The sequence below is a fragment of the Chelonoidis abingdonii genome, chromosome 1 (assembly GCF_003597395.2).
Source record: "Chelonoidis abingdonii isolate Lonesome George chromosome 1, CheloAbing_2.0, whole genome shotgun sequence".
NCBI lineage: Eukaryota > Metazoa > Chordata > Testudines > Testudinidae > Chelonoidis > Chelonoidis abingdonii.
In genome coordinates, this window is record NC_133769.1 from 319,073,744 (window position 1) to 319,101,623 (window position 27,880).

General features: G+C 43.9%; 1 protein-coding gene across 1 annotated transcript in view; it reads right to left on the reverse strand.

Moving 5' to 3' along the window:
- The window catches only part of LOC116833558 (FRAS1-related extracellular matrix protein 2-like), a 202,239-nt gene extending 176,852 nt beyond the window's left edge, over positions 1 to 25,387 (reverse strand). The window contains exons 1-2 of the mRNA XM_075061617.1: positions 20,257 to 25,387; positions 12,664 to 12,753 (exon numbers count right to left, since the gene is read on the reverse strand). Of these exons, the coding sequence (XP_074917718.1) occupies positions 12,664 to 12,753; positions 20,257 to 25,387 (5,221 nt within the window). The remainder of the gene's footprint in view (positions 1 to 12,663; positions 12,754 to 20,256) is intronic.
- Positions 25,388 to 27,880: the final 2,493 nt, after the last annotated feature.

Below are 27,880 nucleotides of genomic sequence, written 5' to 3' on the forward strand. Positions count from 1 at the left end.
AGCTTAAAGACAGCAGGGAAAAATCCACAGTTGGCCGGGATCAGAATAATAGAAATGATTTTTTAAATGTATATTAGGTACTAAAGAGATTCTGACAATGGTATAGGCCCGACACTAGATGAAGACGGTAATGTTGTTAATATTAATGTAGAAAAGATAGATGAGCTCAGTAAATATTTCTGTTCTGTATTTGGAAAGAAGCAATATGACGTGCGTGTAGCAGGTAATGAGGATGAAGTACTTTCCAGGCCATTAGTAACCATAGAGGATGTTAAACACCATCTGCTGGGGTAAATGTTTTTAAAATCAGCAGTACTTGTACCCAAGATTCCTTAAAGAGCTGGCTGAGGGAATCTCTGGTCTGCAGATGTTCATTTTAATAAATCCTGGAATACCAGGGCAATGCCAGAACACTGGAAGAGTCCTAAAGTTGTGTGCCAATATTCAAAAGGGCAAAGGGAATGATCTGGGTAACAATAGGCTGGGTAGTCTAACATCAACGCTGGGCAAAACAATAGAAAAGCTGATACGAGAATCAATTAATAAAGAGTAAAAGGACAGGAATATAATTAATACCAGTCAACATGGTTTTATGGAAAACAGATCTCATCAGACAAACCTACTTTCATTCTTTGATGAGATTAGAAGTTTGGTTGATAAAGGTAACTACAGAGATTTAATATACCTAGACTTTTGTAAGGTGTTTGACTTAGTACAACATGACATGCTGATTAGAAAATTAGTATTACACAGTATCAGTAAAGCACATAATGAATGGATTAAGAACTGGCTGATATATCTCAAAAAGTAGTAGTCAATGGGAAATAATCATCAAATGGGGATCCTTCTAGTGGGCTTCCGTACGGATCGATCCTAGGCCCGATGCCATACAATATTTTCAACAATGATCTAGAAATAAACATAAAAATCACTGCTGAAGAAATCTGTGGATGAAACAAGGATTGGTGGAATGTTAAATAATGAGAACAAGGCAAAAACAATGAAGACTCCTTGTGGTATGCCGAGACTAACAAATTTATTTGGGCATAAGCTTTTGTGGGCTAGAACCCACTTCATCAGATGCATGGAGTGGAAAATGCAGGAACAGGTATAAATACACGAAAGGATGGGGGTTGCATTACCAAGTGTGATGTCAGTCTAACGAGATAAATCAATTAACACCAAGATACCACGAGAGGAAAAATAACTTTTGAAGTAGTAATGAGAGTGGTTCATTACAGACAGCTGACAAGGTGTGAGTAACAGTAGGGAGAAATTAGTATTGGGGAAATTAGGTTTAGGTTTTGTAATGACCCAACCACTCCCAGTCTTATTTGATGGTATCCTCAGTTTACAAAATTAATTCTAGTTCTGCAGCTTCACATTGGAGTCTGTTTGAAGCTTTTTGGTTTAAGAATGTGCCCACTCTTCAGATCTGTTATTGAGTGTCAGAAGAGACTGAATGTGGCTCCCCACTGGTTTTGAAAAGTTATGATTCCCTGAAGACAGATATGTGTCATTTCATTCTTTTTGCGTAGAGACTGTCCGGTTTGGCAATTGTACATGGCAGAGGGCAATTGCGGCACATGAATGGCATATATCATTGGTAAATGTTGCAGGTGAATGAGCCCCTGATGGTGTGGATGATGTGGTTAGGTCCTATGATGGTGTCCCTTGAATAAGTATGTGGATTGAGTTGGCACCAAGGTTTGTTGCAGGGTTTCTTTCCCGGGTTGTGTTTTTGTTGTGTGGTGTGTAGTTGCTGGTGAATATTTGCTTCAGGTTGGGGGACTGTCTGTAAGCGAGGACTGGCCTATCTTCCCAGGTCTGTGAGAGTGAGGGATCATTCTTCAGGATAGGTTGCAGATCCTTCATGATGCACTGGACAGGTTTTAGTGGGGGCTTAAGGTGATGGCTAGTGGTGTTCTGTTACTTTCTTTGCTGGGCCTGTCCTGTAGTAGGAGACTTCTGGGTACCCGTCTGGCTCTGTCAATCTGTTTCTTCACTTCACCAGGTGGGTACTGTAGTTTTAAGAACACTTGATAGAGATCCTGTAGGTATTTGTCTCTGTCTGAGGGATCAGAGCAAATGCAGTTGTATCTTAGAGCTTGGCTGTAGACAATGGATCGTGTGATGTGATATGAAGGAAAGATGGAGGCACATAGGTAAGTACAGCAGTTAATAGGTGTCCGGTATAGGGTGGTGTTTATTGACCATCGCTTATTAGCACTGTAGTATCTAGGAAGCTGACCTCTTGTTTGGACTGGTTCAAGCTGAGGTTGATGGTGGGGTGGAAATTGTTGAAATCATGGTGGAATTCCTCAAGGTCCTCCTTCCCATGGGTCCAGATGATGAAGATGTCATCAATGTAGCGCAAGCAGAGTAGGAGCATAAGGGGACGAGAGCTGAGAAAGCGTTGTTCTAAGTCAGGCATAAAAACATTGGCATACTGAGGGGCCATGTGGGTACCCATAGCAGTCCTGCTGACTTGAAGGTATAAATTGTCCCCAAATGTGAAACAGTCGTGGGTGAGGACAAAGTTACAAAGTTCAGCCAACAGGTTTGCCGTGATGGTATCGGGGATGCTATTCCTGATGGACAAGACAGTAACACAGGGTGATCACATTCGCTTGGTAAGCTGGGCTCTCTCAAACAAAATGCGTTTTAATACAGAAAAATACAAAATTTAACATCTAGAAACAAGGAATGCAGGCCAGGCCTAGAGAATGGGGAACTGCATCCTGGAAAGCAGTGACTGTGAAAAAGATTTAGGGGTCACAGTGTACATGCAACTGAACATGACCACCCTGTGCAATGCTGTGGCACAACAGGCTAAAATGATCCTAAAATGTATAAACAGGGGAGCAGGGAGGTGATTTTACCACTGAATACAAAGTAGGTGAGAGCAATATTAGAATACTGCATCCAGTTCTGGTGTCCACATTTTACAAAGGATGTTGATAAACTGAAGAAGGTGCAGAGAAGAACCACAAAAAGTATTTGAAGGCTGGATAATATGCCTCCTTGTGAGAGATGTAACAAGCTCAATGTGTTTAGCTTACCAAAAAGAGATTTAAGTTGTTACTTGATTACAGTGTATATCTTCCCATGGAGAAAATACTGGGTACGAAAGGGCTCTTTAATCTATCAGAGAAAGGCATAAGAAGAGCTAATAGCTGGAAGCTGAAGGCAGTCAATTATTTTGGAAATAAGGCACAGATTATTAACAGTGAGGGTAATTAACAACTGGAACAAACTACCAAGCGTAGTAGAGATTCTCCATATGTTAACGGCTTCAGATCAAAACTGGATGCCTTTCTGGAAGATATGATTTACACAAACACAAGTTATTTGGTTCAGTGAAGGGGTTTCTTGGTGAAATTTAATGTACAAGAGATCAGACTAGATGATCCTATGGTTCCTTCTAACCTTAAACTCTGTGAACCTATGAGGCACCAAGTGAAAGATGCACACAGCACAGAATCTACACAAAATCTGAAGCAGGCTCTGCTTTTCCTATTCTAAGTTTCAGCTCTTTATATATTGATATTCTAAAACTTTTCTTTCTTTAAAATTTCTATACCTGTAAGTTTAGCCTCAATCAGGAGCACTAAGGTAACTTTCAATAATAAATCTCTCATTTTTTGTGTGGCTGCCTGTCATTTAATATCTCTGGAGGGGATACCTTTCTATTATGAAGTCTCCCCAATTCTTTATGACTGCTATCACTGTGTCTTAACTCCCAACAGAGGCAGGGATACAGCAGGTTCAGAAAGCAAACTGGACGCAAATATCCAGGACTATAGAAGCAACAGGTCTTGTGCCTTTATGAGTAGATGTCTTTTTCTTCTAAAGAAGCCCTGTATTTTAAACCCTACACGCAACAAAGACTGACTTTTAACATGGACATCATCACTCCTCCTTCACATCACACTGAGCGTTTGCCATCTGAAAGCCCACGAGCAAGACCACTTACAGAATCCAGTTTTTCCTCAGCTGATAGCTGGTGTCTTTCCAAATAGCAGCACTAATCCATCCTCTCGCTAAAAGACTCAACTACATCAGACTCAAAACTCCCGCCAAAATCCCTTCCACAGAAGTGAGTTGGGAAGCCGACCAGGGAGGAGTCAATTCATGGAGTCAGTAAGTCACATGATGCAAAACAAATAAAAATTTGAATATAAAGAGGCAATAAAAGCCATCATACGGTCTTTGCTAATATGCTGTTAAACTTCCAGAAAGAAGGATTATTATGATGGTAAAAGATAAATATGTTTCAATTAAGAAGCATGTGCTGTAATTATTTAATGCCAACAGATACTTATACTATTTAAATTAAGATATCTCATGTTTTAATGTTCTCCAGTAGATCAAGAATCACTAGCTTTGTTTGTCAGAAAACAATTCTAACATAGTCTGAAATTAACCTATATAAAATCGGATTGCATATACAGTAACTCCTCACTTAAAGTCGTCCTTGTTAACATTGTCTCATTGTTACGTTGCTGATCAATTAGGGAACATGCTTATTTAAAGTTGTGCGATGTTCCCTTATAACATCGTTTGGCAGCCGCCTGCTTTGTCCACTGCTTGCAGAAAGAGCAGCCCATTGGAGCTAGCTGGTGGGGGCTTGGAACCAGGGTGGACTGGCAAGCCCTCTATCAGCTCCCTGCTCCCCTAAGTTCCCTGTGCTGCAGCCGCCCAGCAGGCTAGCAATTGCCAGCAGTTCAGCTGTCTCTCTCCCCACTGCCATTTGCTGTTCCTGCCCTCTGCCTTAGAGCTGCTCCCGGGAGCCTCTTGCTTGCTGTGGGAGCGGGAGAGAAGAGGGGTGCTAATATTAGGGTGTCCCCCTTCCCCCTGCTCCTGCCACCCACTTACCCCACCTCCATAGAGCAGGGGACATGACAGGGCTCAAGACGGAGGGAGTTTGCTGGCAGCAGCCGCTGTCTCAACTTCCTGATCTAAAAAGACAATGTACTTAGAGTGAGGTTACCGTACTTAAAGGAGCAATGCACATCTCTCTCTCTCTCACAGGTGTATGTCTCTGTCTGACATGCTGTCTCTCCTCCCTTATTCATGCGCCTTGCAGAGTGTGAGGCTACATTAGGTACCTAAGGAGCTTGCACTCAGGGCAGCCTGCTTTCATGGTGTTGCCTAAACACTTGGCCTTTCACTCTTCCCCCGCTCTTTTTGGCTCTGCTGTTCCAATTGCCTCCCCTCTGCCTGTCACTTTTTGGTTTTTTTGCCTTGCTGTTTGTTGTTATCATTGGGTTTGTTTATTTTCTAACTGAGCTACTCAGAGGACAGCAAACATATTTTTCATACTGGCAGCAAAACATCTATGGCCAGCCCTGGTAAGTAGTTTATGTTTGCATAGAACTTGAGCGTACAGAGCATTATCTGAGCCAAATCTTGCTTACTTCACTGACCAGAACACTCCCGATGAAATCAATGGGTCATCTCAGGTGAGCAAGGCAAGCAAAATGTGGCTCTAAAAGAGCTAAATATAACAGAACCAATCCAACTCCTACTGAAGTCAATGGGAGTCTTTCCACCGACTTTAATGGGAGCTGGATTGAGCCCTCTACACTTCCCACTGTAATCACTGCTGACAAAGGGCATGGGACTTCTCTTATTCTTTACATAGCTCTTAATTTAGCTTGGACTGTTCAGCCACATAAAGCAATGACCAAAAAAAACCCCAATGATTCAGTTACAGAAAAGATTTTTTTTATACTGTAGTGTCAAGCTACTATTTAAATCTTCTGGTAAAGCTTACAGTGAGAAGTGTGGTATGTGGAAAATTGCCTGGACACCAAAACAACTGCAACAAAACTGGCAATAGATCAGAATCCCATTCAGTCGTCAGCAAGGGAACATCTACTCTGCAATAAAAGGCCCGCAGCACAGCCGCAGCTGACATGTTCAATTGACTTGGGCCCATGGGGCACGGGTTGTGAGGCTAAAAATTGCCATGTAGACATTTGGGGTAGGGCTCAGCCCAAATGCCTACACTGCAATTTTTAGCCCTGCAGCCCAAGCCCTGCGAGCCCAAGTCAACTGTCCAGTGCTCTGAGACTCGGTGCTGCACATGTTTTATTCCAGTCTAGACACAGCCCACGTGATGAAAGGTACCACTAGCATAACCCTGGATGCCCCAGTTTTTAGTGCCAAAGATAAATGTAACTGAACTTTCCTTTCATCACTGACATGCCCAAATCCCACAAGAGAGTTTGCACAAGGCTACTCCAAATAATTCTTAACATTTTAGTACGATGATTCTTTAAGAACTGCCATATATTTTGATACAACTCCAAAACTTCTGTTCCTAAATTATTATACCACATACTGGAAGCCACATCAGTGTCGTGGCTTCAAAGAAATAGCACTGACATCTGTTTTAACATGATAATTACATCAAAGAACACCACACTGCTCGCTCTCTTTCTCTCTCTCTCTCTGAAAAGAACAAACTGGAGAGGGAGGGAGGAATTTAAATTCCAAAAAAGTTTTATGCAATGTTTATATAAAAAAGGAATATGACCCAGACAAAATAGTGATACTTTATAAGGTTTAATAGTGGAAGATTGCTTTAAGTAGTAGACCAAGGTTTCTTTTATTAAGATCATTTCTTGTACAAACATACATAGAAACTGTCCCTGAAGTTTACCCAGAAGTTAAGTCTGTAAATTAAGCATTTAAAACTATCCTTGAAAGGTTCCTTGATTCTGTGAGGATTTAACCAAGTGGTAAATCAGGAAAGTGTGCTGCAGTGTTAAGGTATTTAGGGATCTGAAATGAAGCGTTCAAGTGATATTTATCTAATGATGTAAATCGCCATTTTCAGCGAGCCTGGGCTTTCCCAGGCTTTGGCTTAAATACAGAAAAATTCCTCAAAAGAGTCATAATCACAGATTCTTGTTTCTCTCTTTCACTGGGGATCCTCAGCATTCCTGTTACAACCATATGAATCTTTGTTTCCTCATTCAAAATCATTCCACCCTCAAAGCACCATTCAAGAAGGACGGGACTCCTTAAGAAGCAGTTCTGACAGACTCCAAACTGCAATCTGGGGGTAAGGATTACTATTGAGACTAGGAGAGGCAGGAAACAGTTTACTCAGCCCATAAGATTCTGAAAAGTGTTCCCATCTCAAATCAGGACAAGTCAATCTTGAAAACATTTTGAGATCCAAAAATCCAAAAAAAACCTACAATAAGGTTGATTAGGTCAATCAAAATGTTTTATTTTGATAATTTTGAAGCATTCTGTTTAATTTCAACATCTTTTTACATTTTTACTATAAATTAGCTTACATTTTGAAATAAAAATTATTTTTAATTGAAAATTTGAACTTTCTTGAAATTGTTGAAAAACTCTATTTTGGCATTTTCAACCCTTTCTCTCCCCCTCCTCCCCATTTTATTTTTTAACAGGAAATTCCTCAGAACCAGCCCCTTTCCCACAAAAAGTTTCAGCTTTGTCAAGTCACCATTTTCTGGTAAAACACATTTAACTGAAAAATTCCCGACCAGACCTAGTTGAGACATATCACCTGAATCCCTCCAACCAGGAACTCAGTTCTCTTCTTAAGTGCTCTGAGCACCAGATGGCTTGCAGAGGAAGAAGAGGAAGAAACAAACCAAAAAACACTGCCATTAAAAGGGCCAGACAAGAGATGAAAGACTCAGCAACAAAGTCCCCAAATGTAACATGTACTGGGGCCAGATTCACAGCAAGTGTAAGTCAAGGCACTTCCATTAAAGTGAATGGTGTTATGTTAATTTATACCAGGTTAAGATCTGGCCTTAAATGTTTCAAAGGTATCTGTCATATCAAAATAGAAAGGATAATTTTATGTGTAAAAAAATGAAGCTATGCCCTTCCTGATGGCACTGATAAAAAAGAAGCTTTTGATCTTCTACTGCCAGCCATGTATGCAGGAATGAGTACAGGATTGGGATCAAACAATGCCTGTACTCCAGTATTAGCTTTAGCATTCTTGGCTGTGTGACTCTGGGCTTACGACAACTTTTCTGTCAATGTTTTCCCTCATCTGTTAAATGATTTTTCCTCATCTTACAGAGGTATTTGAGGTCTGTGCAATACTTTGACATTATGGTTCCAGATGCTGGGGTATGTTCTGTCCATTTTGCTCTGCACTAGCAGTAGAATCTGCCCATAAAGTCAATGTAACCAATCTGAACTAGTTTCGTGTTTCTTGAGACATGCACCAGACTCCAAGAGGAAAATGACAATTTTTCATAGATTGAACAAGACAGACATTTAGCTCCACATTCTCATTAAGATTACATAAAATAAATCTGAAGTACACTGGACATAAAATGAAGGTAGAATACGGTCCTTAGATGTCAGCCATGTATTTACTTCAGTCATTTCTTATCTAAGAAGCAAGAATGCTCCACACAATGGATAAGGGATATGGTGTGGAATTTTCTGTGAGAGGAACAGGTTTCAATGCACTGAAACAAATTTGTGCATTAACTTTCATTCCAAATGGATTAGTCCCATTTTTCACAGTTGAAATGCTAACTCTACACATAAACAGAAGGCACCATGTATCACGTGGACCTGACTTCTTTAACACTGTAATGTCGCCATACTTATTAAAGCCTATCATAAATCTATTATACTATGTATAAACTACATAAAGAGTCTGTCTTACACCAATTAAAGGCTCAGACATTTTGAGTTAAGGTTGAATCTCCATCCTCAATCCAATAAATATACTTATGTACTACAGGAGTGTCTGAAGAGCTTGTGACTGTACATCCCACAAACATGTACTCACAGCAACATGGGTAAAATCCAGGAGTTCAGCCATCACTCTGGATTTCCATTTCTTCCTACCACTGCCACTTCTGCCTCCTATTTTCTTTCCTGCTTTCTGGTTCCTTTGTTGTTAATATTAACATGTCAAGGGATTCCAGGCAGTTAAGATTCAAAATTCACTACATATAAATGTTTGCTCATATGAAGAGGATAGGGTGACCAGACAGCAAGTGAGAAAAATCGGGATGGGGGTGGGGGGTAATAGGAGTCTATATAAGAAAAAGACCCAAAAATCAGGACTGTCCCTATAAAATCAGGACATCCGGTCACCCTAGAAGAGGAGGATTTTTCCAACATTTTTTTTTCTTTTTTCAACCTATCACTATAGTGTGCATGATTAAAAGAAAAAAGTTTAAGTTTGGCTCTTGTGCCACCCATACACAATCAAAGCCCAGTTTCTGCACCAGGCTCAGCAAGCATGGCTCCCCAGCACCGATGTGGACTCATATTAATGTCAATGGGACTTCACACAGGCAAAGGGGTATGTACCAGCAGATCCCAACACAGGACAGAACAGTAAATCAGATGACATAGAGTTACCACCATTAAAATCTTAATATAGTTACCACATAATAATATCTGAGACAGTACAGTTATTTCCTGTTCTAAGAATAGTGAAATTTGTCCAAGAAACCATCCTTATAAAGCAACTTGCTGTCTTAAGAGACTGCCTCAAAGAATTCCCAAACATAGTAAGCACAACTCTGCTGCACCTTTAGTAGAATATCACTTTTGAAAGTGTTTGTTCAATACAGTTTTTGACTTGCCTAAAATAATATTTATGGAGTAATTTCAACAAACAATTCTTTGATCAACTCATATTCTGACTGATTTCACTGTGGTTCAACTCAACCAGAGTTAAGGGTTCCCATAGAAAGAGTGAATTACTTATTTTACACCTTTAGGTAATGTTCAGTAGACATCACAATCTTGTTTACTACTGCAAGATTTCAAAAAGCAATGCTAATTCAGGAGACAGAAATCAAGACAGGAGAAAACTGAAGCATGTCATAAATAATCCTGTTGTGGTTATGGGTATTCTGAATTGAACCTTTCACTCCTTAATGTTGTGTTTATTCTCTCAGAAGTAGCTGGTTTTGCATCAAGAACACAGAAACAAATATCTGTGCATTACTGACATTCTGCCAAAAATCTATGTGACCTGCGCAACAGAGGCTTTGATGTCTTTTTGAGGAAGAGTGAAATTTAGAAAGGCAAGTTTCTGCTCTTTTCTCACATGAAATTATAGCTTCTGAAGAGCCTGCTAGTATAATTTAGTTATTATTCCAAACAAAGAAAACTATTAGTGCCTCAGTCCCAAATTTCATCCCTTTCAAGTTCTTTAGCCGACCATTTCTCACAAAATATGTTGCAATACAATACAACTCAATGTTTTCCATGGTTTAAATAAAGACTACATCATTACTGTTAGTGTTACCTTACCACCTAGGTAAGGTATGTGCAACATGATAATGTATCTGGTAGAGCTCTGTTGAAAATTCCCAAAGGGTTAGAAAATCAACAATCAGCTTTGAAGTAGAATGATTCCTTTTATTATTATGAAAAAATCTCATACTATTACAGGTTACAATTGGACACAATAAATACTGTTGCCCTTCTGCCAAGTGGCAGCAGATGTCCAGGACTTTGGCAAGCTGGCTTCCCAGTAAAATAAAAATCAGTGACACGGAGTCTGGGTGTATGCTATGTGTACCTTGTTTTAGCTACACATATACACCAACAGAAGTGGCCAAACACTACAGAGGCAGATCTGACCATCAGAAAGCTCTGCCCGTCACCAATGCCCATGTCCTAGGGAGCATATTTGTCTTGACTCTAATCACAGATCAAGGCAGAAAACAAACTCTCCAGCTGCTCACATAGCTCTACTCAGAGCCTTCCATAACAAAACTAACACCACCATAATGCTACTCTTCCTAACACTGGAGGTCACACATTAAGAAACAGAACTTGGGAGACTCCATGTAACAATGACATTTGGTGACTCTTGCCATAACAATACTATGGTATTGCATGCAAAATATTTCACTCAGTGTTTCATACACATATCTGTACTTAACCTTTTATTCCCCTGATCTAGAAACTAGTTTAATTAAAATATTTTGGGAAAATAAGACTGATGCCATAAATAATTAGTTCATCTGGGTGCCAATGGGCCAGTACAGATTAGCGATCACATTCTGAAAAGTGGCCTCTAATTCCAAGAGCCTCATTTGTACCTCAGGAGACATCATCTCTTAGACCAGGGGTAGGAAACCTATGGTACGTATGCCAAAGGTGGCACGCAAGCTGATTTTCAGTGGCACTCACACTGCCCGGGTCCTGGCCACCGATCCGAGAGGCTCTGCATTTTAATTTCATTTTAAATAAAGCTTCTTAAACATTTTAAAAACCTTATTTACCTAAGATACAACAATAGTTTAGTTATATATTACAGACTTATAGAAAGAGATCTTCTAAAAACATTAAAATGTATTACTGGCACGTGAAACCTTAAATTAGAGTGAATAAATGAAGACTCAGCACACCGCTTCTGAAAGGTAGCCGACCCTTGTCTTAGAAAGATCCCTGGCACACACAAGGGGGTATAGTCTGTGCTATTGCAATTGGTTGTTAGATGGATGGTGCTTCATGTCTTTGAGTGAGAGAGAGAGTGTGTGTGTGTGTGTGTGTGTGTGTGTGTGTGTGTGTGTGTGTGTGTGTGTGTGTGTGTGTGTGTGTGTGTGTGTGTGTGTGTGTTGTGGGGGAGGGGACACAAGGGCTGATCACAATCCGGCTCAAAATAGCTTTGTTCTTGAAAAGAGATTTTAGTGTTAAATTAAACTAATTAAAACTCACTGTTGCTTAGACATAAAGCAATTTAATTTATTGAAAAATATACTAAGGCATGCTAACTTAACAATCACCTACCATGCCACAGAGACACCTACACCTAGAAAGATCTCTGGTCATTTCTTAAAATGTAGCTCTCTGATAAAAAGTTAGCCATGGTTACATAAATTGTTTCCAAAATCTTATATCAATATTTGTTTTGTTCTGGTAAATCGTTTTTGCTGAAGAGCAACTGTTAGATATATTTTAAATAAAAACATTTTCCCCCACCTTCAAAGTCTGTTATTGAAATTCATCTGTTACTAATCACCCTGAGTAAGGCCCTGCATGTGACCAAATCCCAATGGATTTGACAGAAAGGATATGCAGAATGGGGACTCCACATGACCTGTGTGCTGAAAAGACTGGGTCCATGATGGCTCCTAATATTCTTCTTAGCATATGCACAATGTGCTTCAGGTGGCACGTGACCAGGATTCATCACCAAATTTGGTTCGCTGGTTGAATCATTAGCTTCCCCGGCTTGGGCTGGGTATGATGGGGAGTGCGGAGAAAGGTACTGGGTCCCGTGGCAAGGAACCCCAACATGGGGCTTCTGAAGTGCAGCAGCCACTATTGCCGCTCATAGGCCGGTGCAGTAATTGCAGAGATATTATGCTGCAACTATGTGTCTGGGTTGGGGATACGCAGGAAAACTGCATAAAGCCCCATAACTTGAGCTTTATGTGGGATTTGAGGATTTCATCCTTTTACCATAGTAGTTAAGCATTTTCACATTGAATATAGTTACTGTTCCTTCAAAATAACTTTTTGTAGCCACAATAACAGTAGTCCACAATATTGAAAGGCACAGACGCTGATGAAGTAACAGCTTACACAAGCTTCCTGTAATTAACCTAAACATCTGCACAAGGTAGTTCAACCCACAGAAAGCTGTTCTAGAAGTTGAGTACTTACCACCATCTTCAACAGTAAAATGGAAAAGGTCACTTGTGGCATTTTCACCTTCTCTTAAAACATAGCATATCTTCATGTCATCAATATCAGCTGGAAAATGTTAAGACAAACACATTTTAACTTAAATGAAAACAAAAACAGTTTGAATAGGAACACTTAACAATTATCATTAATTTGTTCATCAGAGGTCTAACTTCACTATTAGGTTACGTCTAAACTGCAGTGTTAATCCAGATTTAGGAGACACCGGGTTTGTTAACATAGGGCTTGAGCATCTACACTCATTTGTAACTTCAGGTTTGGAATTGTTGAACTCTGGGTTCCAATCTGGGGCTCCAGAGTCAACAATGCATTGCCTGGCCCCGAGTCCAGCCACCCACATCCTAGATTTCCTAGTGCCCTCCCAAAATGTGGCCAATTCTTGACGTTTACTTGTGGGGCTCTGTGGGAAAACTTGACTGTCCACCAAACTTTACTGTCCAGAAGACAAAGAAAATCAGCGCAGGGTATTGTGGGATACTTTTGGCAGACTCCAAGAGCACGAGTCCAGTGTGGCTTTGTGTACACTGCAAAGCAATATGGCTTGAACAATAGGTCCTGACTTGACTCATGGGACCCTGGGTCCGAGCCCTGTGTTAGCATGATTTATGTGCACATGGAAGGGGGGTTAGGCTTGAGTCTGAGTTCAAACAGAAGCCTAGGCTTACACTAGACATACCCTTACAGTCAGAGGATTTCACTATTAATGGATTGCATGTTTTAAAAAAAACAGTTTACTGTTTTTTCCTATTTATAAATATCTGACAAACAGAACCCAGAAGAAATGTGCATACATGTGTGTTATGAGTGCTGGTAAGAAGGTATGGTCATTGGTGAGGGTTTTACATGGGGGGAGGAGTGTTTTGTTTTTGTGTAGCACTTTGTTCAGCTGAAATCATCACTAAGGGCCTGATTTTGCTACTGTGACTTATACTGACTAGTACCTCACTCTGTAAGTAGTCTAGAATATGGTTCTACTCAACACAGATAAAGGTTGCAGAACTGGTCCTGAGTGCCTTGCCACTCATTCTGAAACATCTGCTAACTTGTAGGATTAGTGTCCTCTACAGTTACATGAGGTGTGTCAAGCATGATCATTCAGACCACTGTGTAACACTGGTTTTCTGGATCAACAAGCTGTCCAGCAACAATTTGGACAATAAAAAAGGAGAAAAGGGATCAATCTTGCTGGTTGTACAACTAGGAAAAATACTGACACTCAAAAGAAACCTATTGCCATTGCTTACCACCACTAATGAATGCTACTGCAAGGCGGTACACTTCATAGACTAAAAGAGAATGAAGGAGCCAAGATAGATTATTGTGACCTAAAAGTGCAAAACATAGGAATGTCAGTAACAACAAGGTTACTGATGCTAGAACCCACGTTACTTGCCTACCTCTTTCAAACCCGTCCTCTGAATTCACTCTTAGAACAAAATTTTATTAAACTATAAAAACTTAAAAATAAAACAAGGAATTATTCTATGCTATATTTTAATTGCATTATTTCATGTCTTTCCTTATTTATTTGTGGTAAAACTTGCTTTTTTCATTTTAATTATTGCACTGAATTCAAACATGCCTGTATGCAATGTGTTTGATGTCAAACAGGAACCATGAAGCCAAATTCTGCCCTTTCTTATACAACACCAAACTGAAGTGAAACCAACCAAGTCCTTTTAATCCCAGTTCAGTGCCCTTGTCAGACCATCCTTTCTACAGACCGTTTACTCTACAGAATATGGCTTATAATCTTTATAACTGAGCCATCACAAACAGAGGTACTCAGCCACTAGTGATGCACTGAAAAACCTAGACATTCAGTTAAATGAAGTAAGAGAGAATTCAACTTATTTAGTTTAATAGATGTTGGAACATCAGTTGCAGCAAAATAAATAGAAGAGGAAAAAAGCAAAAGGCAAAACAGTTATTTGTTAATATGGGCTTTCTAGTTTCTTTATGGGGTGATATGAATTCTTTAGTAAATATAAACTTGTCCTTGTCACTTACTTTGAAAGAGAAATCCTTTGTTTCTCCCAACCATTTAGGGCATCATACCATGAACAATTTTAGACAAAACTTTAGACAGTGATAGCATTTAAGTGGAACTCAAGTATGACACAGATTCTCCCCACAAGTCAGGACATGTGTATCAGTTGGTAAAAACATGTCAAAAGATTTTTGTTCGAGGTTGTCCCTCCGTATAGTAGTTCAAAAACCAGACATATATCTTTTATGTTAAATAATTATCTTTAGTACATATTTTTTACTTTCTTTTAAACAAAGAACTCCTGGAGTAATAAAGAGGTTGCAAGTGAATATCCTCATGTCAACATGGCAAAAAAATTAAACTCTGATCCTGCAAACAAACCCTTACACAAGTGCTTAACTTTACACATACAGGTAGTCCTATTAAAGTCAATTGAACTAACATGCATAAAGCCAAGCATTCAAGTAAAGGTTTGCAGGATCAGCTCCTAAAACGATAACATCTATCAAAATTTTATATTTAGATAAAGTATCCTATAGGGACGTCTTTCTTTGTGTTTGTTAAATACATATTAGCGTTATTTGACCTAACTATATTATCCCTTAGTTGCAAGCAGTAATGCAGTTCTTTGTGATTGCAAACTCAGCTAAACTCTTGCTGAACAGTTTCTGGAATTGTGGCCTGATCTACAATCCTATAGCTTTGTCTTTGGTAAGGGTTACATAGATCTGTTAGCCACACAAGATCAGAAATTTGATTTCCCAGTTAAAATTATGCCAAACTCATGTGATTGTCATGAGTTTTTCCCCAATAATGTACCTTTATTTTATTTATCTATTGAGAGAGAGTGAGAGTGAATGCCTTCAAAAGCACTTGTCTCAATAGGGGAAGGTGTGGAGCCACACCACCCCAGGGGGAGTTAAGAGAGGAATTTTGATGAAGAATCCTGATTGCAGCACATTCACTAAATCCCATGCACAGTGCCAGAGCTGTTGGCAGGTGTATTAGAGACGAGCCAATGATCAGCCCTCCTCGCTGGCCCCTTTGGGATATCATGTGCCCCAGAGGATTGTGCCCTATTTTTGCACACAATTGTGAAACGGGCTTCTTTTGCTTTCACTCCCTGACACCCCCATAGAGCTGCATGTCATGCTCTTGCCCTTAATAATCAAAGCTAACCAAATTGGATTGAGTAGCCCCCTAAATAATACTTAGCACTTATACAGCAATATGCATGTTCAAAACACTGAAAAACAGCAGCTAATTAAAAGCGACATACATTTTATTTTCCTTAATGGAAAAGACCTGGCAGTTCATTAATAGGGTTCCCTTATTCATAGTCAATTATCTAATCTTAATGAGTATCTTCTATGAACAAATTCCAGCCCTAACTTGCAGAGATGAGTGCTGTGCGATCACACATAAGCAATTTTCTTAGTAAATATATTTGTCCTCAGTAGAACTAAGAGAGAATTTGAAATTACTAGCTGGGAGGGATTTTTGTTTTCATATGTTCTCCACCTTTAAAATCCTTGCAAGCCTAAGGCAAGCTATGTGAAAGTAAATGGAGAAAAGAAAAAAATAAATAAATAAAGCATCAGAACGTAATGCTTTGAAGTTGAAACAACTTGAGCACCAGAAAATAATTTTATTATACATTTTCAAATGTTACTTAGTAGTTCGGCCTGTTTGGGGAACATCTGATCCTTCTACTTTGCTGTCTTTTTTCTTCTTCTTTATATGACATTAATATTTTTAAGCATATGGAGGAAGCGAGAGGAAGAAGCAATCCTGTATGCTTGCAAAATCTTGGAACTTATTAGCCTGGGGCTCAACTCTGCTAACTTGCAATTTACCCACGTGACTATTATTTGTATTATTTTAGTGCCTAGGGGCCCCAGATATGGACCAGCACTCCACTGTACCCCAATTAAGTCCACTGACTACTCATGTGAGCAAGATGCTACCTAATGTAAACCTAACAAAAATATCTAACTTCCACTAGTAACCCAAACCAACCCATATTCTGTACCTGAGCAAAGGAAGACATACCGCAGGGACAAAACCTGAACCGGATCATCAACTGTCAGTGCAAACTCCTCTAGTATGTGGTGTGTCCAATTACTGCTCTGGAGTTTTCAACTGGAGTTTGTGGTATATCTTAAATATTTGGGTAATTTTCTTTCTAGTATTTGGTAAAATATTAGCAGGTATGGAAAAAGCAGCCTTCCCAAACAGTAAACAAAAAGTTATTGTGTGGCTAACATTTTCCCCCACTGGGGCGGTTGTCGCTAAAGCACAGGGGATCTCAAATCAGAGGAGTTCTCCCTTTCTATGAAATCAGTCTGCTCATTAATACAATTATGGAGGCACCATCTTAGGGATGTGAAAACAATGTGGGCAGAAGCGTCTTCCCCCATGCTAGGTTCATCATCCAGTAGCTAAAGCTCCAAGGGAGAGGGGTTAGGACCAGAGCCTTCAAACTGCTGCATACCTCCCGTAAGAGGCTGAGCTTTATCAGCACCCAGTGACATTCATAAATGTTGAGAGCATTCAGCTCCTCACAGAAGGTTCTCTGTATGTTGCAGGATAGGGCCCTTAAAAAGGGAAAAGATATAAGATACAAAAAGAAATAGATAGATGGCAGTAGGAGACTCATGGAGTCAGTAACAGGAAACTCTCATTGTCAAAATTGACTCTTGACAGTCTAAAAAAAGGGGAGGGGGGGAAACTGTACTTTCAGTGGTCCCCAAAGATGGGAAAGTCCAACAGGAAGAAAGAAAGGCTGTTGCCTTGCATGTTGTGGAATTATTTATACCAGTGAAAGTGAACAGGGTTTAAAAGGCTACCCATTCTGGACCTGGTAATGTTTTACACACTTCACGCCAGTGTAATGGCTACACAAGGTGCAAGGCATCAGCAAACTGGGCCCAGAATTCTGTACAGGCTCCTCACTCTACAGGACTGAGTAATCTTCTCTCACTACCTGATGAAACTTAAACTTTCTAAGTCTAGCCAAGAAGCTGTAGCTCTGCAGCACAGATAACCCTCTCCACACACCCAGTAAGAGATATGATGAAGAGGGCAGCGGGAGTGAAAGGACACATCAATGATCTTTCATCCACAGCTTCCACCTCCAGGTCTGCCCTACTAATACTCCTGCAGCTTCCTTTCCCAGTGGAGCATTTTTCCCTCTTCCCAGCAGGGATGATGTCACCTTTCTTCACTTGAAGAGCTGCACTTGCCCTTGACTAGGGCCTTCCAATTTTGCAAGACTGCAGCCCCTAACCAGGAGTTCCTTCCATGCCTTTCCCTGCCTAGAGTTTCCTCCACTGGTCTGCTGTGGGACTACTCCTTTTCTCCCCAAAACTGCTACCTTCCCCAACCCATACCTCCTGCTCTCCTGTTCTTTATTCCTTCACCTGAAGGCACCTACCAGGTTTGCCTCCCTCCTCTTGGAAGCACATGATTCTTGCTGTGACTGTTCTACATGCCTACATGACCTAGTCTGTCCTAGGTGGGTTTTTTCCTATGACCAGTGGTAGACTACTGCAGACAAGGTGCTGCAGGCCACTGGCATTTTAATAAGTATGCTGTATAAACCTGCTCTGAGCAGAGACTCTGAACAGTGCACTTAAGAACACCGGTGCCTGATTGAAGCCTTAACTACACTAGCATTACCACCATCAGCACTGTTGTTGGAGACAGCAGCTGGTAGAAACAGTGGAAAATGTTGGGCAGAAAAGCCCAGGGGCAGACATATCATAGTATGGGTGTGTTGCGGGGAAATGTAGAGGGAAGTAACTCCAATAGTTGCACATGTCAATTGGGATTAGGTAATTAATCATTAATATGGCACCAGGATTGTAAACGCTGCTGAGTACAGCATGCAGAGTTTCACTGCTTGGCCTCCTAAACATCCCATCTCTTCCTCCAACTCGGTCCATTCTTCTGCTGTGCAGGATGTAGCAGCCAGAGGGCTGCATATCTGTTAAACAAAGTGGGTGGGCTGACCAAGTGCCAGGCAGTAACAAGCTGTCAGTATTCTCACAACTGAGCCTTCTTGCTTATCTGGAATGCTGCACTGTGGTTTGCTCCTAGGAATACACATGAGCCGGTCTATTTCAACTGTAAGACAAAGCCCTCAAAAAGTAATATTTCCACTCAGGAGTGCATACTCCCTACTGCTCTGTACTTCTTCCTGATACTCATCACTTCAAAAGGTCCTAACTCAACATCATTGGGAATGTTTCTTTATACATCAGCTGTGTTGGTTCCCACAGTTTAGGCAGCTTGAATTTCCTGCCATATATCAATGATTCGGGGCCCCTCCCCTTTTAAAAAAAGAAAAGAAAAAAAAAAAAAAAAGGTTTGCCCATCACTGCAACTCTTGGAATATCTTTGGGATTCAGTCAAAATATGTAAGGTTTGTGGGGTCTGTTTGCTGGATTTGCAACTCGAGCAAACAAATTCACTACAACTAAGGCTCCACAAAGCACCATTTCACTTTTACTCAGTCAGCTATTAATTAACAACATAATACTGAAAGCTCCCCAGTGGATAGATAATACACCCTTTTTGACTGAAGGTTATTCCACAGCCTTGTTTTAAGGCTTTATTTCAGTGCATATAACATACGTGGTGTCCATCTTAACTCTACCATCTAGTACAGTTTAAAAAAAAAAAAGCAGCATCAACATAATGTAAATATTTACATTTCCTCTTATTTTACCACAGAGACTTGTGATTTAAAGTTTGTGCAATTAAGGCAATAAGGTAGTCATGAGATATTTGCTTCCTGGGCTTAGGGATAATTTTAAACTACACAAAGTGCACCCAGACAGTACATGACCAGCACCTTAAACATGCTGGGACAGTTACTAATGGAGCAGTCAACTATTATTATTTTCTAAGGAAAACAATTTGAAAAAATAAAAGTTATGACTTTCTGTTTTATGGACCAATCCTGTAACCTGTACTGATGTTGAGTAGCTAGACTAAGCCCTTGAGTAACTGATACTCAACATGAATACAAAGCGCAGAATTATTTAAATGGTAAAATCTTCAGGACAAGGACTGTCTTATTCTGTTTTTGTCTGCAGTGTTGTTGTAGCTGGGCTGGCCCCTCAATATTAGAGACAAGGCAGGTGAGGCAATATCTTTTTCTGAGCCAAGGTCTCTTCATGAAAGAGATAAGCTTTCGAGCTACACAGAGCTGTTCAGCTGTGTAGCTTGAAAGCCTGTCTCTTTCACTAACAGAAGTTGGTCCAGCAAAAGATATTACCTCACCTACCTTGACTCTCTAATATCGTAGGATATTACCTCACTCACCCTGTCTCTCCCATTCTGCTTGTACAGTACCAAGCACAAGTGGTAGCTGTTCTCTGTTGGAGCCTGGACGCTACTACAACTATACATTAAAAAAAAAAAAAAAAAAAAATCAGGCCCTTAATGCTGTAAACAGACTCTTTCTGGGATCAATTATTTCAGAATTAAATATGCTTCATTCCTGCATGCATGTTTCCAGTGCTCTAAAGAAAGAGTACCAGACACGGAAATACCTTGAGTGAACTGAGTGACACTATGGTTGCCTTTTCCCAGGTGGATCAGGAAGCCATGGTGAGGAGCCTCTGTGATCCTGATCTTGAGGGTAATGTGCAAGCTGTCCCGGTCTTCCACTTTGAATACTTTGTTGGTAATCATAAAACCCAAGTGGCCAGTGGTCAAAACACGGAGAGAAGGAGCACCCTTATTAACTACGATTTGGGGTACACTATTGTCCACAGCCATTATCCGAATGTTCATTGTTTGGGGTTTCCTTTTTTCAAACACAGTGTCAGGGAAGACATAGAAACCAGTATGGGTCCCATCTGTAACAGTGAAAGAAAAGCTGTCTTCAGCTGACTCTGTGCCATCATGCTTGTAGCTTATAAGATTTTCATTCAGATCTTGTTTGGTAAAGGATGTAACTGGCTTGGTGTTATTGAACATGAGCTGACCATGAACTGGCACTTGGGTGATAATAAATTTAAGCAACATATCAGGGGTGTCTCTGTCTTCCACTGTCAGTTCAAAGGGGGTTATCAGTTTATTTTCACTTTCACACACCAACAGGTTATGGATTGTGACCACTGGCTTTTTATTATCCACATCACGAATGGAAATTCGGAAAGTGCGAAATACTGGGTTATAACCATCAGTCACTTCAAACTCAAAGCTGTCCATTTTCACTTCATCTTCTGAGGTGTGAATGTAGTAGATTTTATTGCCTGCTAACTGGAGCTGAGTGAAGGTTTTGATGGGCACCCCCAACTGATCCGTACATTCGAGATGGCCACGAACAGGTGCTCGGGTAATACTGAAAACCAAGTTCTCATCTGGGCTATTCAAGTCACTGGTGCTCAATAAATCAGTGGTAAGTGTAACTTTTCCCCCTTCCTTCAAAGACACCCCTTTGCTGATCACATCTGGGAAGACAATATCAATGCTACCTATAGTCACATAAAAATATCGGTCAATGAGAGGATTTATCCCATCTGTCACATCAAATTTGATAAGATCCCGCATACCTTCTTGGCCAAAATGCATGTACTGAATTAAGTTTCTGTCCACTTCATCTTGGGTAAAGTTCATTCCCAGTGTGATATTCTCAACCCCACCTGAAAGCTTTATTCTTTGTAAGAGGCCTTGTCTTGGACCATACCTTATAATGTAAGTCAAGGTTTTGTCTTCAGAATCTAGATCAGTAGCCTTCAGTATTCTGTTGTGGATGATTTTAGTCTCCCCTATTTCAAGTTCCAGCCCATCGTTGATGGTCATTCTGGGTGTTTCATCATCTACAGGAATAACCATGATTAGCACAGTTTTCTCTACAGCATGTTTGCCATCTGTGAGTTTCACCTCAAAGCTGTCTTCCTTTGTTTCAGAGTCATCATGTTCATAGATAATGCTGGAGCTCTCAGTTATCTGAGACAGGGTGAAGCTCTCCACTAAGACTGTCCCATTGATCAGCTGGTTCACAATGTGGCCATGCTTGGGAAACTTAGTGATAGCAAAGGTCAGTTCATCAGCAGGGATGTCCCCATCTGCTGCATTGAGGATAGGAGTATCGATAACCAGGCTCATACCTTCCATCACTACAAACTCTCGCATAAAGATTTCAGGCTCTTCGTCATTGGTTGGGATAATGACAATAGGGAAGAAGTGCCTTTCAGAAAAGTTAATGCCATCAGAGCAGCGGAAAGTGAACCTGTCTTCAACAGGCTCCACACCCTTATGGATGCTTTGAACGTAATAAATGTGCCCTTGCCTGACATCTTTCAAAGTAAAGGCACTTATAGCTGTACCTGCTCTGGATTTTTCAGATCCTAGGGCTGGAGAGATGTTCTCTACATAACCAGAGGTGGGCTGTGCAACTATGGTGCACAGAATATCATCACCAGGTGTATCCACATCTTCAGTCCTTAAGTGGGCATGTGTAATAACCTTTTTGTCACCCTCCACTACAATTAAGTGCTCCCCCACAAAAACCTCAGGGGCTTGACTGTCAACAGGAAGGATGGTCACCAGGACTGAAACTCCACGAACAACATTGCCCCCAATGCTCCACTCTTCAGACAGGTCAGACAAAGTGAGGTTAAAGGTATCTTCTTTGGGTAGCAGCCCTATTTCACCACCCGTGTGAGCATATACCACAGCCCCATCAAGCAGGTCTCTCTGGGAAAACTTCTCTGCAGGGACCCCCTGGACCAGGATGTCCCCATGTTGGGGAGGGTCCTCCAGAATGAAAGTCAGCATCAGATCATCTGTATCCTCATCCGTGCCCTGGATGACTTTAGTGGTGATCTCAGCAGCACCATTCTCCAACACATCCAAATAGGAGCCAAGCGTTCCTGGGGGCAGCCGTAAGGTGGGCACCTCATCATCCACAGGATGCACAGTCACCTTCAGTGTGATGGGCACCACATGAACCCCATCACTCACATCCAGGCTGCAGGCATCACTGTGAGACTCAGTACCACTGTGCACATAGACCACCCTACCATGTTTAATGTCCTCTAAGCCAAAGGCTGCTCCCATGGCTAGGTTATGCCCAGAGAGCTGCAACTGTCCATGCTGGGGAGCCTGGGTCAGGGTGAACTGGAGGTGAGTGGGCTCAGTGTCAGTGTCGCTAGCATCCAGCTCAGCCAGGCCCAGCACATGCCTGCCCCCCTCATGCACAGTAAAGCCGCTGTTGGTGATCTCAGGGGGCTGGTTGTCTATGGGCTGCAGGTAAATTGTGAAGGTGCCTTGGGCAGCATTACCAGCTGCATCCTCCACCTGGTACTGGAACTGGGCCAGGCGGGGAGCCACCCCCAGCTCCTGCTGTGGGGGCCGGTAGGAGACCTTGTGGTGGTTGATCTGGGCCTGGCTGAAGTGCATCACCTCCACTGAGTGGTCATCGGTCAACACCAGGGATCCCAGGCGGGAGCCCTTGGACCCCGCAGGGTGGTTGGAGTCTGTGTCAGTAGGGGGCTGGGTGACAGTATAGTGGATCTCCCGGTCCCCAGAGTCCTGATCTGTGTAGCGCAGGTGCTTCCTTCGCAGTGGGGTCACCTGTTGCTCAGCCACCACCAGGCGCAGGCTGCTGCCACCATGAAGCACTGGGGCCAGGCGGTCCACTGGGTGCACCCGGACCACAAAGCTCTGGGGCCCGGAGCGGTTAGGCGGGTCATTGTCATCCTGGACCCTAAAGACAAACTGGTCCAGCACCACCCTGGAGCCAGGGCTGTGGGGCCCGAGGTGCTTGTAGAAGAGCCGCCCCTCCACAATGTCCTGCTGCAGCCACTCACTCACCAGCCTCTCGTACATTGGTGGGTCCCTAGGCAAGCCCAGCACCCTCCTCCAGGGGGAGCCCCAGTTCTCACCCTCCCAGTCCAGAGGTGGCTGGGCCTGACGGAGCAGCAGCTGCCCTGCAGCAGGTCCAGACTCCAGCACGAAGCGCAGCGTAGCGTCATCTGAGTCGATGTCGGTGGCACTGAGGGTGCGGGCGGGGATGGGGGCTATGTCACCTTCGGCCAAGGACAGCCCCATGTTGGCGTTGAGCAGGGGTGGCTGGTCATCAGTGGGCACCACGGTGATGGGAAAGAGAAACTCGACACGGTGCCGGGCGCCACCATCCTCCAGCTGCAGCACCAGGTTGTCACTGAGCGGGGACTCGCTGCCATCGTGCTGGTAGATGACACTGCCAGCTGCCAGCTCGGCCACTGTGAAATGCTTGCGGGCTTGGGGCTCCTCCAGCAGGGCCAGGTGCCCGTGCCGCAGCCCAGCCACCACGCTGATCTGCACCTGCTCCAGGTCATCCTCGTCGCTGATGAGCAGGCTGGGGCTAGGGCCCGGGCTGGAGAGCGGCCGCGACTGCCCCTCGTAGAGCACCAGGCCTGTGTTGCGGGTCACCACGGGCGCCAGCGTGTTCATGGGCTTCACCACGATCATGAAGGCGAAGGGCTCGGAGGCAGCACCCTCCGGGTCCAGCACCTCCAGCTCCAGCTCGAAGAGCCGCTCCCTGGCTGAGTCCTCTGCAGGCGGCTGGTAGGCAACCCGCAGCTCCCGTAGCTCCCGCTGGCTGAAGCAGGCGATGGGCAGGCTGCGGTCGTCGGTGCTGACCACATGGCCCAGGCCTGGCCCAAAGGGGGAGGTGATGTTGAAGAGCAGCAGGTCCGGGGCGGACTCGGCATCCTCAGCCGCCAGCATGTCGGGGGTGAGGGCAGTGAGCACGAACTGGTCCACCTCCATCATCAGCATGGCCACGAAGCTGGGCCGGGGCGGCGTGTTCTCGGCGCCCGCCCGGATCCGCACCAGCACCTGGAAATGCTCGCGCTTCACCAGCGCGCCGGCGCCCTCCGCCTCCCGCAGCTCCACCACCATGGGCAGCGAGTCCCGGTTCGGGGAGCGGCCGGCAGCCGCATGCCGGTAGCGCAGCCCCAGCTGCAAGAACTCCTCGCACTCCCACCAGAGCGAGGGCGACGGGGCGCCGGCCGCCGACGGATGCCACTGGTCCGGCGGCTGGCCGAGGAGCTCCCCGTAGCGAGGCAGCCCGCCCAGCCCCGGTAGCGCGCCCACCCTGCAGCGCTGGCTGCCCGGCTGGAAGGCGAACTCCAGGCTGCGGCCGTCCAGCGCGTTGCTGGTGCCCAGCAGGCTCTCCACGGTGAGGGGCAGGTTGCGGGTGACGATCTCCAGCTGGGTGAAGAGCACCTCCACCTCCAGCGCCAGGGGCAGCACCACGGCGCGGCTGGGCGAGTCGTAGCGCAGCTGCAGGCGGACCCGGTCCCGGGACGGGCTGCGGGAGCCCAGGTGCCAGTACGTCACCTCCCCGGGGGCGAAGTCGCAAGGGAAGCGTTGCGGGATCAGGCGGCCCGGGCGAAGCCACAGGGGGTCGTCGTCCAAGACGCGCAGGTGGCAGCGGTCCCCCGGCTGCACCTGTAACACCAGGTCGCTAAGCGGGTCCAGCCAGACGGAGCGGCCGAAGGGGACGCGCAGCCCGCGGTTGGCCACTACGATGGAGGCGTCTTCCTGGGGTCCCAGCGCCGAGGGGTAGGAGAACGCGCGGCTGCCCGGCGGGGGCGGCTGCTGTGCCCGGACCCCGCCGCCCCTGCCTGCCAGCAGCAGCAGCAGCGCGGGCAGCAGAGTCCGTGAGGCGGGGCTGCCCTGCATGGTCCCCGCTTGCCGAGCACAAGCCAAGAGAGTCCCGTCTCCGCACTCACAAGGCCCCCGCTGCGCAGCCAAACCCCCTTTCCCTGCCGGCAGCCGCCACACCGCGTTCCGCAGCCCGGCGAGCAGCCTGCGCTATAAACTCGCCCCCCAGCCTGCAGCGAACACGACAACGCTGCGAAACCCTGCCCTACCCCCGCCCAATATCCCACGCTGTCCAATAAGCACTCAAAGGAGGTCTGTCGGCGGCGGGGATTGGCCAGCAAAGCTTGCCAATCACCCAAGTGGCGAGGGGACAGAAACACCCCTCCTTGCAACAGGTTGCTTAGAGGGAAGCCGCGGGGAAAGCAGCGGAGCCGGTCTTCTGCCCCCCTCCCCACAAAGGGAGGGTTAGCAACAAACAGGAGCTGGGGGGAACCGATAGGCTGCTTTCCCCGTGCCATTGGCAGCAGGGGAAACAGAGTCCTGCAAGCGCAGGCACGGCGTGAAGCAGGAGAGGGTGCAAAATCTCTGGGAAAGGCCAGCAGCCCGATCGTAGGGTGTTAAAAGAGTCTGCCCGAGCATCCCTCTGCAAGGGGGAGTCCTGCCCCTGCCCCAAGGGGTGGGGAGGCGGGGCTTTAACACATTCCGCCCCGCGAAAGCTTATTGCCCCCCCCCCCAAATTGTTAATCTCTAAAGTGCCACAAGGACTCCTCGTTGTTTTTACTGCCTTCAACTTCATCCTTAACAAGGCGTCATTCCGCATCCCAGTGACTTAAACTACTCCCGGCTATTGCAGCTTCTATAAAATAGCTCCTAGAGTAGAGGAAATAATGTTGGGAATTGCTCAGGGGAACTATGAGTTAATAAATCCAAGAATTAAGGGAGGGGGTACTTTCTTTTCTTTCCACGGCTGAAAGAAGGAGACGAGTTGTCTGTAATTGGCAAGAAAGACAAATTAATGGGGGGAGAGAGGGAGGGAGGACGGTGAAGGTGGAAAACCGGAGGAGGTTAAAGAAAAAAGTGCCCCGGGGCGCTGAGAAAGCAGGCACGGTGCAGAGCTGTCATTTGAGAGATATATGACTCTGCTTTTGTTGCAATAATTAGAGTGCAAACTGTGTTAGAAATCTGCTTGTCAGCATCACATTTCTTTGCACCAGAAGGAAAACTGATAAATATCTGTAGGGAAAAACACATTAAGTTATTATCTAGTTTCACTCTTTGGCGTTGAGTTCTTTTAGCGGTGGAAGAATAAGTTTAAATCTCTTTCTGCCCCCATTTGTTTTTTGGGTTTAAAAAAATAAAAACTACACAGACTAGAAACATGCAAAGGAATTAGTTTCCCTTTGGATTTTAATAAAGGAACATGGCGTTTCATCCATCAAGTTTGTTATCTCAGCCTCTGTCTCTGCTGAAAATGGAAGTGCAATCTGTAAAAACAGCTCTGGAACAGAGTTAGAGGCAATTCAAAGCAAAAAGGATGTGGGGAAATAAGTCTTAGAAAACAGATTATTTTATCTAAAAACTAGTTGAAATTAGTCAATGGCTATGCTAAGGGGACCATAATAAAGCAAACTATTATTGTCTAGATGGTGCATTGAATGTGGAAGACTAGGTGGCAACAACTCTGGAATACTTCATGAAAACAACTGATTTGTATATTGATATGGACACAGCTGGAATTATTTTAGCAATTTGGTATGATAGATATCACTGAGCTGACACCTGTACAGGCTTAGATGGGTCACTCTGTGGCCGGCAAATCCAGATTTATTTTAGTATAATATGAATACAGCTATTATTAAAAGCATCTCTGTGATTTTTATCATTACTATACTTCAAACCTGCAACATTTTCTTATAGAGATGGAACACCTAGGTGCTAGTAACCCATTATGAGATGGGCTATTATAAGAACCTCAGTAGAAAGAGACAGACAATAAGGTTTTATTTTGTTAATTGCAACATTATACAAATCAGTGTACACTACATTTACATTTTCTTTTAAATTTCTGCTTCCCTGTCTTTAGTGAAAGATGAAGAACTGAAACAAATGTCTCCCACATTCAAGGATAGCCCTCAGATTAAGAAATGCAGCATTAGAGGTGACCCGAGAGGTGAAAGTAAGCCGGTATGGTATGCCGTGCCAGACCAGCTTTCCCAGGCTGGCGATTTAAAGGGTTCGGGACTCCCTGCAGTGACCGGAGCCCCAGGCTTTTTAAATTGCCTCCCAAGCCCTGCCCAGAGCCCCAGGCAGGGCCGGCTCCAGGGTTTTTGCCGCCCCAAGTGGTGGGGGAAAAAAAAAGCCACAGTCGTGATTGGCAGCAGCTCCACCATGCTGCTTTCTTCTTCGGCGGCATTTCAGCGGCAGGTCCTTCCCTCTGAGAGGGACAGGGACCCTCCACCAAATTGCCGACGAAGAGCCTGACGTGCCACCCCTTCTCCTTGGATGCCCCAAGCACCTGCTTGCTCAGCTGGTGGCTGGAGTCAGCCCTGGTCCCAGGGCAGTGGCTGCAGG